Source organism: Rhea pennata, chromosome Z (assembly GCF_028389875.1).
Source record: "Rhea pennata isolate bPtePen1 chromosome Z, bPtePen1.pri, whole genome shotgun sequence".
NCBI lineage: Eukaryota > Metazoa > Chordata > Aves > Rheiformes > Rheidae > Rhea > Rhea pennata.
In genome coordinates, this window is record NC_084702.1 from 24,829,637 (window position 1) to 24,842,792 (window position 13,156).

The 13,156-nt window shown below is 35.0% G+C and overlaps 1 protein-coding gene across 2 annotated transcripts in view; it reads right to left on the bottom strand.

Annotated features, from left to right (window-relative positions):
• The window catches only part of ALDH1A1 (aldehyde dehydrogenase 1 family member A1), a 49,000-nt gene that overhangs the window by 22,251 nt on the left and 13,593 nt on the right, over positions 1–13,156 (bottom strand). For both annotated transcript variants that reach the window (XM_062599226.1, XM_062599227.1), the window contains one exon: positions 3,837–3,941. In XM_062599226.1, the coding sequence (XP_062455210.1) occupies positions 3,837–3,941 (105 nt within the window). The remainder of the gene's footprint in view (positions 1–3,836; positions 3,942–13,156) is intronic.

A 13,156-nucleotide genomic window follows, 5' to 3' on the forward strand; every position in this document is an offset into this window, starting at 1 on the left:
ATAATCTAAAAAATCTGGAGATGAAGACTAGTTTAGAAAAATCTGTTCTCTAAAATGTTTTGTAACATGAACACACATGTATTATTGGGAGACACAAATCATTGTATTTGTATTTGAAGACATTAAGGAACATAAGTTTTTAAAATAATGTGAGCAACTGACTAGCTGACTAGGTTTAAAATGCTGAGTCTAAGCAGTCTGAGCTTTATCTTTACATTAAACAAGTTAACTTCTCAGACTATGAATGTTTTCATAGTACAATTTATTATTTAGTATTTGGCTTTTGCTATAGTGAAGAGACATACAATAAATTACATGAAACGCTTCTGTATGTAAGAATGTTCTGGAATATAAAAAACTCAGTTAAAAATCTCCTGAGAAATAGGTCTAAATACTTGAAATTTTCTGAATTTCATAAATCTTGTAAAAGTTTTTCTAGCAAAACAAAAAAGAGGTTTATTCTAGTCTTTTATTATACATTAAAACAAATTTAAAGAAAAAAAAGACAAATCAATCTATGATTGATTTCCCTGAAAAATGTGCGTGCATTCTTTAGAGGATTTCTTTTGAACTTTTTTTGTGTTGCTAGAGTCTCTTCTCTTCTGGGTAAATCACTGTCAAGGTGGACCAAGTCAGCAAAGCTGATTGAGTCAACACCAAAGTCAATTGTTTTTAATTGTGAATCAGCGCCAGAACTTTTAACTGATTTTGATAGCTAATAATTAATTCTTCTTAAAGGGACAAAAAAAAGCCTCAAATCTTGCCTTAGAAATCTGAGAAATCCCCAAGCCGGCACAGATTTGTAAGGCAGGAGACTCTCCAGAACCTTTTCGACTTGTAAAGATGGGAGATTTGGGAAAAGGATGGATCAGAAGGATCCATCAGCTGCTTCATCATTATATAATAGTTCCAGCCAGTCACTTTTATCAGGTAGATGAAACCTATCAGATTAAGAAGGATTGCTTTTCCTCTGAACTGTCAGAATCTCATCAAATACCTCATCACTTATCTGTGGACTGGAAAACTATATTCACTGAATAATACTTTCTTATTTTCTTATATTTAACCAATGTCAGCATTCTAAAGCTTTTCAGTACAACAGCTTGGGATGTATGCCTTGGCCTGTAATATCTGGCATTTATAAGTACTGGAAAAGAAAGAACAAGCTGAGAATTTAAGTAAGTCATACCTTCATGATTGGTGCAAATTAAAAGTAAATACAGTGTCATGAATTCTTTTTACCACAGAAAGAAATAATTAAAAATCAATAAAATAATTTTCAAAACTAATTAAATTCTGTGAATGTAAAATAAAAATAAAAAGATTTTCCTCAACTATATGAAATTAGACTTAGGTACGTAAATCTACACTGAGAGAATCAAGACTGATAGTGTCTTGCAGAGCTGATTGTTCTAATAGATTTTTATAGATTTTTTTACTTTACATCCCACTGACCATTTATTAAGCAAATGCAGTCCTTTATTATTAGCAGGGGCCTTTAGGATTAGGGAATGTAGCTTGAAAGAGCCATCAAACTGAAAGGAAAACAGTTCCCACCCACATATGTGTCTGTGCTTTGTAATCTCCACTTGTTTTTTTTTTAAATACCACTGCAAGGCAGTGTACAGCCCTTTGTCAACTCTATTGTACACATAAATTAAATTCCTAAAATCTCTTGGCTCGTTATCTAAAGACTAGGCTCTAGAATATTAGGTTCACAATGACTGTGTAATTTACTAGATTTGTACATTTCACTTGGCAATTTAGTTAATAGCAGTTGTCATTACACATTAGTCTGCAAAATTACTGGAGAGAAAGCAAACCTGTGTGTCGAACAGTATTATCTCTTTATTTAATGACTTGTTAGATTGCTTGTAAAGAATGAAAGCTACAAGAGTTTTGAATGCTAAGTGAACAGTTGCAGGTCATGAGTAATTTAATTTGAGGATGATCAAATATCAGGCCAACCTGATTTGCAATGTAATTTGATTTTCAAAGACTGAACAGAGAAGAGGTAGAAGGGGTAGTATTTTACATCAAAAGCACCTATGATGTGCTAGCGTGATACAATTCAGCATTTAACAGCATACTGATGAAATTCTTTGGCTGAAGGTAGAAAGAGCCTGAAAAAATTTCAGTGAGACTGATCTCTAGATACAGATACCAAGAACTAAAAAGCGAGAACGAGACATTTTAAGGTTCATGCTCAGATTACAGAAAGCCAGATTTATGCAAATTTTGCCATCTTTTGTATAACAAAAAGTTTTTTAAAAATATCTTCATTACGACTTTCTTGATACTGGCAGCTTGCATGATCTCTGTTGACAGCATTAGGGCTAAAGTTTATCAGGAGATCCATGACAAAATTATAAAATCAAGTAATTGAGATTCAATGGGAAATGAAAGTTGAATTCCTCAAAAAGAAAATTTAATTTCAGGGAGAATCTCAATACAGAAAATTAAAATATCCTGAAATAGACTTTGTTATATCGGTAATAAATTGTGTCAGTAAACTGGTAAGATAGGATACTGCTTATAGGCTTCATAATAATTCTCATGGATAAGGAGGGTCTACTGTTAAACTATTTTGCTGTTAAATATAAAACAGATTCTTCAAACAATTCATTATAGGCATGCATACTTCTTGATCAAAAATGAGCCCTACTGAAAACAAATTGAATGTCAAATGTCATTTTGTAAGAAATGTGAACAAATATTTCTGGCTTTTGGATGTGGAAATTTGCCATTGGTGGGAAGGTGTAGAAAAATAAATAAATATTTGCTTGAATTAAAGCATTAATTATAAAATGAGTATTATTTTCAAGCCCAGCTAGCAGGTTGTTTTTTATAGCTGTCAACTAGAAAAAGAACATTCGTTTCTAAACTTACTTTCTCAGAGTTTATCCAAAAAATTTCTTTGGTCATCAGTTTTGAAACTGTTTAAGCTGCAGTGTCTGTTCTTTTTAAACAAGTACCCTCTACTTGATAACATGCATTTAAACTATACAGTACCACTATGCAAACTCTTTTCAAATTAAATTTACCTAGAATGATGAAAATATATATCTGCTTATTTGAGTGCTTAGGTTTTCATTGTAGCTTTGATTAAGCTGCATATATTTGTAATTTCTCACTAAGAAATCTCATATATATCAGAATGAATGTTTGTTTGTAACTGCAAACAATTTTTTAAAACCTTTTCTTAAAATCGTCAATTCAACATGTAAATCAGTTTTGATGGAATTAGTGTCTATTTGTTATATAACCTAAATCCTCACAGTGTTTCTAGTAGTGTATTCCAATATATTTTTTGGAAAAACACCTTGCTGAAGGAGGCAATACTGAGAAGACAGAAATTCACAGCTGTAAATGTAGCTAGTCATTAACATTTTCTCAGCGTTTGCCTATCATGGGAAAATACTAAGATTTGTCTACTTTATTATATAATTGGTAAAGAAAGGTCTTATGTAATATGCACTTTGAACAGATTACATTACTGTGTAGGGAAGACAGGTGAAAAATAGCTAAAATGACAGTAAAATCACTGGATGCCACTGATCAAAGATAATAGACAAAAATTAGCAAAAAAATTTTCTTCATAATTTTCTTCATGTGTGTACAGTCCTAAGTGTAAACAGGTTTTCCAGTGTAATTTTACACACAAGATTAAATCTTAATAAAAAAAATAAGAATTATGTTGTCAAATGTAGGAAGAAGTAGATATATCTCCACCTGAGGTAGTATTTTCCAAGAAAAAATAAAAATGTTGCCTTCCTGGTTTTAAGGTTCAGAATTATATTCAAAGATAAGGTTAAAAACATGAAAGAAAATCCTACCTTGTCACCTTCTTCAATATCACAGATTTTCTCTTCGGTTGCAGGGTTTAAGACCGCAAATTTTTTACCACTGAGTGAGTCATGCCACTCATTGTTTATAAATATCTGCAAAGGAAAAAATAATGCAACATTATTAGTAATATCTATTATTAGTAATGTCTATTATCTATTTTAATGACTATTGTTCATAATTGAGAGCTGTCTGGTTGGCACCTGAATGAAAAATTTAATAGTTATTTCTACATTATTCTGAAGAAATGAGTGCTCATATAGGCAGTTAACCAAGAATAGCTTTTTAAAATTAACTTCCTATGGAGGCAAGCCACTTTCATTCTCCACAAGATATTTTCAGTTTGTCACATATTGTGAAAAGATACTGGTTCGTAAAGGTCCTTCCTCTGTCAAACTAAGGTTTGCAAAGTACAAGGGAGATACAGTCCTAAGTGATCTACCTAAAATTATCCACCTTTTACTCTGCTCACTGATTCAGTAACTGAGGAGGGCCTTTCTGCTTCTGCAGAAATAAACATGCCCCTACAGAAATAAAGTCAACAGTTGGGTTTAATGTGTGCAGTTCACGTAGTATCTTGGAGAATGCCATTTTATACAGCTTTCCCTCACTTCTTTTCTTTCTGCCCCCCCCAAAAAGTAATCCCAACAGTAAATGGTAGCATATTTTCCTGAAACGAAGTTCATTTAGACAAAATATAATGTTATAATGTCAAGCACAGTTGTTTGTATACTTGTCTATTTCCATCTTGCAGGAGAAAAATAATCAGAGATTAGGAGCCAGTTTTATTTTTCAACAAAATCCTCTAGGTTTGTGGACTGGTGCTCATTGGGTGTGATCACAATCAACATTTAAAAGCAGAAACATAATTCAATTAATCTTTTATGGAAGAAATAGAATCTATTCCATCAAATAAATGGAGGAATCCCAAATTAAGAGGTAGTTTTCAATGTGTTTGCCAAAAATGCACTATTAACATCGATGGAGAAATCCAAGACCATCTTTGCAATTGGTAGCAAGCACATTTTAGACACATGCCAAAAAAAAAAAAAAAAAATACCAGAAAGGTCTTCAATAGTGTGAAAAATGTTCTCTGTCATATACCATGGTGACATTGCAAATAGTTGAATTAATCCATTGATTAAAACTCAGATTTTTTTTATTATTATTATTATTATTACTGTCTTTTTCAGCCTATCCTCCTTTTACAAGGAAGGGAGTTTTTGCCTTCCATACAATGGTCTTGACTTCCAGATCGTAGCTGGTGCACATCAAATATTCATATTGACCAAGCTAAAAAAGTCCAAGAGCCAATGAAATGGGGACTTTCAAGGGTTGCTCTTGAGATGATAGCGGTGCCTAGCTATGCATATTATCTGATACACCTAAATACTCCCTAGCTGAAAGTGTACAAGAAACAGTGTGATCTCTGATCATTTCTTAAGAAGCTATTTGCTACTCCTCTTTTTGGAAGAATATTTACAGGATCTTGACTTGAACATTTTCTCATCACAGAGGTCATATGATGGATGCCAGATGTGGAGTTATAATCATATGATCACAGTCCTTCACTCTGCCTGTGGGTGTAGTCGCACGAACATGCAGCGAATGTGGCTGCTGGCATTATTTGTGCCCTCGCTGCTGGGCAGGATTACAGCAGATGGTCACATTTATGGGCAGCTCTTCTCTCTCCTTTTCCTACCTCAGCTTTTCGCTCCAACACATTAGGAATTCAACTCTCTTGACCTCTTTGGTCTTCAGGTGAAGTTGCTTATATTATACAACTCAGCTTTCAACGAGATGGTCTTTGTGTGACAGTTTTGGCTGTCATTACTGTATAACCAGTACGACTATCTTCTCCTCAAGCCAGTCGCAATCATTTGTTGCTATTCAGTGATTAATTAGCAATTTCCATCAATGCTCTGATTATCTCCAGTTTAATTGCCACAGGCTCCAAATCTTTTGTCTGCCTGCTATCAGTCTGCTCTCCCGACTTCCATCCAGTGGATAGGGATAGAGGGCAAATATACACCGGGCATTCTGACTGTCACTACCAGTTGGAATATTTTTATTGGAACGGCAAAAAGCATCACAGCAAATTAATAGTACTTGTGTCCAACTTGACAATCTTTCATTCTTCATTCCAATTCTGAGGATCGCTGTTCTGTCTCTGCCCTGATTTTCTTCAGGAGAGCGCATCTTGTTTTTGAATTTTCTTTCTCTTTCTTGGCCCCTTTTTCTAAGCTGCTGCCATCAAGTTGAACATCCATATTCCACGCAACCATATTTTGCTCATTTAAGTGTTTTCTCATGACTTTACATGACAGAGATGGGAGCAAGTCTAATAATATTAAGCACACACAAAAAAGCTAAAATTATGCTTTCCTCAATCTCACTGGAATATTCTGTCTTTTTGTTTAGCATCATTTTATTTCAAGCTCTTAATAAAGGGCCAAACATGTAGTTAGCAATTAAGCATATAAAAGCAACAATTGCACAGTGGCTGGCCCACAAAGTCAATCATAACAGCTTACCCAGCAGCAATGAAACTGATACCCAAAGCTCATTTAATAACTGCTAGGAACTGTGTCCTTATTCAGAGATTAAGCTTTTAGGCAGGCTGAAATCACAGTGTGTACCAAAATTACTTTGCATGGCTGGAATGAACACCATTCCATCTTGATTGAAACGCTCCTGGCACACATATAATAAGAACAAAATAAGACAAAATGGGAATTGTGGTTTCCCATACTGAACTTTTATGATCCGTAATCTTTCACAGTATAATAGTACCAGAAATTCAAATCTATACTCTTTTATATGGTGATAAGTAGTTGGTAAATGGAATATTATCATAGAAGAAATAATTAAATATTTGAATTCCTCATTAGGTCTAAATGAAAGCAGTGTCAAACAAGAATATATCCTCCAAAGACAGCACAAAATCCTTTCCAGTTTGCTTTTCCTCTTATTTTGTTATCTGTTTAGAATAGCTCTTTCCTGCTCCTCCGAGGTCTGACATTCTTATTTAAGTTTTGCTATACATCCCTTAATACTACATCAAGAGTGTTTTCGGTGCAAGAAATTCTGCATCCGTGTAGATTTTTTGATTACTGGTAAATCCCATCTGGGATAATATGACAGTTGACACAATCTATAGAAATTAATCTGCTTCCACGTTAAAAACAGAAAAAAGAAATATACCATAGAAATTATTACTGAAAAATCCTTTCTTTCTGATTCTATAGGAAAAAATATGATACCTCTCGCACCACTGTAAAGATTATGTCTTCTAAAACATTTACTTTATACCTTTATAAAAAGACCATGATACTGTTGAAGTTTCTCTTTCATCATGTTGAAGATGATACAAAATGAACTGATTCAGCAATGGGTAGATGGTAGAGAAGGAAGGAACAGATCTATTAAAAATATTCACCATCTTAGTTGCAATTACTGAGATATTACATAAAACAACAAATTTGTGAAAATTTAGAAGACAATAGCAGGGTAAAGGCCAAGGACTTCTGGGTGAAATTTGAGTTACTTATCTCCGCTTATAAATTCAGAGTGGAATCTGGGCCTGTTTAGTAGAAGTGCTCGATCTGTGCTATCCTAAAGGCTGCCATCTTTGAACCACAACTGGTAACGTTTTGAAAAAATTAATTTTCTCTTTCTAATTCTGTAAGTTGTCTTAAAAGAGAAGGGAAAACTTCAATGGAAACCTCAGTGGAAAGACCAGGTGATGAAAAGAGGAGGCTGTGTTTGGTGCTGTGTAGGTTGCTCTTTAAAGTGGATGCTGTTATGTGTACAGTCCGATATTACCATTGGCGATCGTCTCTGTCACATCCTGCCCACTCTAGGTTGAGGGCACTGTAGGAATGGGATCACCTCTCTGAGCTGCCCCCTCTCCTCTGTTTGGGCCAACTTCCTCCTCGCTGGTGGCCGCCATCCTCCTTTCCCGTAGGCTTCCGGCACCGTTGCACTGCCCGTCCCTGCGCAAGGCAGGCGTGAGCACAGCTCGCGCTCCTGGAGATGCCAGTGGGCTCCGCTGTGCCGCCGTTGCTACAAGGGTATTTTATTCCCTGATCTTCGTGATCGTGGTTTGAAACAACCATCTTGCCCCACTGGTTAATAACTACGCTGTCAAAATAAGACCAACGAGTAGAAAAGGTACCATTCCCATTCCTCTCCACCAAGATAAAACACTACTGCTGCTCATAACAACAGGAATTTCTACGTTTACATAGAGAACCAGGAAATACTTTGGGGCAGGCAAATCAAAGCAAATAACACCTGAATCAGGTAAAGGCAGAGACAAGGCACAATAACTACAGGATAAATACATCCTGTTACACAGAAGTGCAACATAAACACAACCACCACAACCCTATATGTTATGAAAATGGGAAACCTTTCAGGGAATAGATGTTTCTGCATACTATTGAAATTACTTATACTGACTCTCTGTGCAGCTATAAGTAACTGGTGAATAATTTGATAATGAACTGTCAAGGCCAATAAAAATGGATAGGGTAATAATTTGCTATTATTATATTCCTATATGTTTGAGTTTGTTTATATGTGGGTACCTTATATACAACATCATTGTTACTTTTAGCTATCAGGGTTGGCCAGCAAAATCTTAACTTATCAAAAGCTGTAAGGAGTTAAGGGATATATGAGTCCCTGGAAATTTCAGTCATCTCCACGTAAAATTCTGATTGTTATGAAAGTGTAAAGATGGCAGTTAAATAGTTAATATGAAAAAAGCCATCTTTAGTAACTAGTTACATTGCCAAGAAAAGAGACAAAGTAAAAGGTAAATATTAACATAACACTGCTATGATGTTACAGTATGCCAAATTCATATCTGTCTGTGAAAGGAATAATAGTAAAACATACCATTTTTGGAAATTTTGAAAGTATTTGTTTAAATACTACATTTATTGCACCAACTAATATCACTCATGATATTACTTCAGAGTATCTTTCTTATTAATGTTTCTAATACCATTCCCTTTCAAAAAACAACTTTATTACTTTAAATATGTACACAATGTTGTATCTTGATTATATAAATCAAACCGTCCAGATGTCTTCTCTAAATTAGATGGCAGTCTTCCTTAGGCAGGTATGAAAGACAGAAAAAGAGAAAGAAAAACATCAAAATTCTCCATGTAAGCAGTATTACTTATGTTGCAGGCAGCTGCACTGCCTGTTGTGTGAGAAGCCCTGCTCATTTAACACTGAGGAGTATATGCTGCAAACAAACAGGATGTCTATTACTAAATCCGGGAAGCATGATATCCTAGCCAAAAACAGTCTCTGGCTTCATCTTACTGAAAAAAACATTTGAGATTGTCTTGCAACAGGTTACGTTGTTTTTTCTGTCAGGCAGAAATTGTTTTGCAGCCAAAATCTAAATTTTTTTTGTTTGTTTAGCAGACACAGGTGCAAACGATGCACTACTCTTCTTGGACCCCCTTCTTGTGCCGGGGGTTGTCTATAGTGTCTATAGTGGTGTCTAATACACCCCACAGAGCTTAGGACTGCAAACTTATGTGGCAAGAACTGACATCTTAGAAATACTGTTGCATGCATTTTGTAACTGCTACTTCATTGACATTTTTAAGAAACAGCAAATAAAAATTTATAACTTTTACCCTTCTTGGCATTAGATGTGGAAATTAGCTTTTGATATAGATGATGCTGGACACTACTAAAGCTTTGTACTTCAAATTAAGCCCAAGTAACAGTCTACTGCAGTCAAAATGCTTTTGATTGGTTTTATTTTCCGGTGTCAGAGTATAATAAAGTCTTGATTCTCTGAATTGTTTGATTTAAATTCAGATAATCAGATATTGAGCTTCTGCCTTTTGGGACTTATGTTATCTAGAAGACTGAAGTGTTTCTGTCTTTGTTTAGACAGTTGATTTGGTCATTTAAGTGATCTGAGCAGAGAATTGGGAGACAAGACCTGTTCTTTTCTTTTCATCCCAGTGTTTTTTGTTTTTTCCTCCCTTCAGTCCTTGTGTATGTTGCAAAGACAATGAAATCATTTTCCACATTTTGCAAAGTATTTGTTAGCTAGAAGGTGCCCTATTTGTATCTTTATTATGGAGGGAAAATGTCTAACTCAGGACAGCTTTGTGTCAGGTGGAACATGCCTTAGCTCTGCTGGGAAGGATTTCAGGACTCTGCCTTAGGTGCCAGCCCTTAGTAAAGCATAGCTCATTACAGCATCTCCCAGAGATAAAGATCCCCTTTTGTGGGCTCCTATTGTGCAAAGTCTGTACAGGATTTTCAGGCCTCAGTGCTTCTGTAGAAGTAAATTAAAAGTTTTAGTCAGTTGTGCAGCCTGGAGAAAATATTTTATTTTTCAGTGCTGCCAAGATCCTATACACGGTCCCATATTCAGAATCTGTCTATAAATTTATTCTTCAGTAGGGAAGAATTTTTATTATAATGTTATTTTTATAATATATAAATGATACTGCACAGATCTAGTCAAGAAAAGTAAAGTAACAATAAAAAATGTGAACAATTCAAACTGACCTAAAGGTGGCTTTATACATGTGCAAGGATATGTCTAATCTATCTTCTCTTTAGCTACTAGTAGTTTTGCCCAATACATGCAGAAAATGCATAATCTCCTCCCGCTATGAATCTGCTGCCTGATAATCTACAACTGTCTTGATAAAGCTTTTCTTTACAATGCTCTTCAAATGCGTCCAGTTGCCTGTTGTATGTAGGGCTAAATGTGATCACCAGGTTTTAACAGCTGTTCAGCTGACTCTGCTCACAAGCTTTCTAGCGCAGATGGTCAACCAGTAAGCCAAACTGCCAGCTTTTCTAAAGGGTGCACCAGGAATAAGAAGGGTGCACCAGGACAGACCTGTTTAATTCAGCATTGCTCAGGTGAGACGAAGCACAAAGCTGAGAAAAAGTTGATGCCTATTCATACCTGCTCTTACAGTCTGCAAGAATTAATAGTTATTCTTGGGTTGACACTGCCAGTAAATCTCAGAGCTATATCCAAATGTGAAAGAGATCTACGGCCTAAGAGCAGATCATTTCAAGTGCTATCAGCTCCAGTTTACTTCTCCCAATATGTTTCATTAGGTCTCAGCGCATTCTTTAAGCAGCACTATTAGAATCAGTGAAATTACTTTTATAGCTTCTCAAGGTAAGAAATTGTAAGCCTTAAATAAATATTTCCTATATATTAATATAGAATACCCTCGGTGAAGTCTTTCTTTTTTCAAGTTTTCCCTTACAGGAAGTTGATGTTTCTTATTTCATGTGACAATTTTTGGTTTCTCTGAGAACTGTATTTTACTATTGATGCAGGCATTACGTTTTACTTCTGCAGTGAAATAGCAACCAGAGACCTACTCTTTCTATTTATTATTTGTTTAAAATTTTAATGTGTTTGTTAGTGGCTTGCTATTCACAAAGTCTGCAGTGTTTAAAAAAAAAGTTGGATTGTATAGCAGTGTTACAGTTGATTACCTTTATTGCAGACATTGTAATTATTTTTTTTTCCCTTTCTCCCTTCCCTTCATTTTTGATTGTGAGTACAACCTACATAATACTTGGCTGCAACTTTTCTTCCTTTGAGGTGGCTTACTATGCTTTCTGGTATCCCATAAGGAGCTTAGTAAGAAAATAGTTTGCTGTTTTTCTTCTCCAAATGCAATTTAACAACCTAATATTTCCCTCATTAAGGGAGCATGATAGGGCTTGCTATATTATACATATTATATATATTATATATTCAAAGAATAATAACTAAAATAATTTGTCAAACAATCATTGTCTAACTCTTCAGAGCTGAGTAAGTAAAATATTTACTAGTGTATTTGTTGCAGCCAGCTACCAACATTGAAACACTCTTTGAGTTCATTAGAATATCTTTAAAGGAGATTCAGATAGGAAAACAATTTAAGATTGCATAATGGTTCAATCACAGAGTCACAATAAATTGATAAAATTTAATTCTTGAAATTCTAATTCTCTGTAGTGTGCTTAGTTTTATGCTGTATGCGAAAGGCATGATGTGAAATATATCAACCTATATGCCCTCAGATGTATAGAAAAACTTAACTAAAATAACTTTATATAAAGCCCAAGCTGATTCCTCTTGTAGAAAGCAAAATAAGGAGAGACTTAACTTAAGAGGACTTAAACTAAGTGCTTAGAACATCTCCTGTATACTTCTCCCTGGACCCTTGTGTGATGGCAACTGACCTTACGTTGTTATATACAAGGAGAAGAGTGAGTTCCTGAAAGTGAGGGGCTGCTGATGCTCAGGGTACTTCAAGTGGCAGGGTTAGTGTGTAAACACTAATTAACACTTCTCTTATCTCGATCCTACAATGGTCCAACACAACTCATCAAAGCAAACCCACAGGAGAGGAACAAGGCAGGTAAAAAGACATAGAATGGAAAGGCTATTGGAAAGTCAGTCCGGCCATACTAAGGCCATATTAAACTGCTGGAGGATTGCTGGATATGTCGCTGATGGGATGAAATTTCTGTTATCTCTTCTCCCTCCTCCTTCACTTTTATGGCTTTTGAACAATAGTGAAGAGATGAGGAAAGAACTGCAAAAGGAAAGCTTTTGCAAGGGTATATTTGATTTAATCAGTTATGGATCTATAATTCTGCAAATGCCTTGCAATTTTTGTTAAGGAATGTATTATATACAGGTTTTGATGGATCTATATTGGAGATATATATGCAGTTTTTAAGATCTATTGTCAAGGCAAAAAAAAAAAAAAAAAAAATCTAGATGACATTCTCCTTAATTCAAAATATAGAAACTTCTGCTACACTGCCTATCTTGTGGTTTTCTTTAGTATGTCTGATATTAATGAAGTAGGCTTTTGTCTACTAAATATTTTAGAAGGACAGAAAGGTTTATTGCATTTTTTTTTTGTCATGTTCAGTGACAGCAGATTTCTGAGTTGGTAACTAGGTTTAGTAGATGTTTTCTGTTGGAAAATACAGAGATTGACCAAATATCACTGTAGTTTTTGGAACATCACTGTCCACTAGGAACTAAAGTATCTTCTCTGAATTGAATATTATCACCCCCCTCCTTTTTCTTTTGAGCCAGGAAGAGCAGTAGTGAGCTATCACATGGCAGAACTACACTGTTTTCCCAGTCTGTTAAATATTTACAAACTAAGGTCCTGTATGCTTTATTTAAGAAAGGTATGCATTGAAATCTGGGTAGATTTTCACATTAAAAGTATTAAATGATAGAATGGAACAGAATTCAAAGTCTAGGTAATGGTCGAAC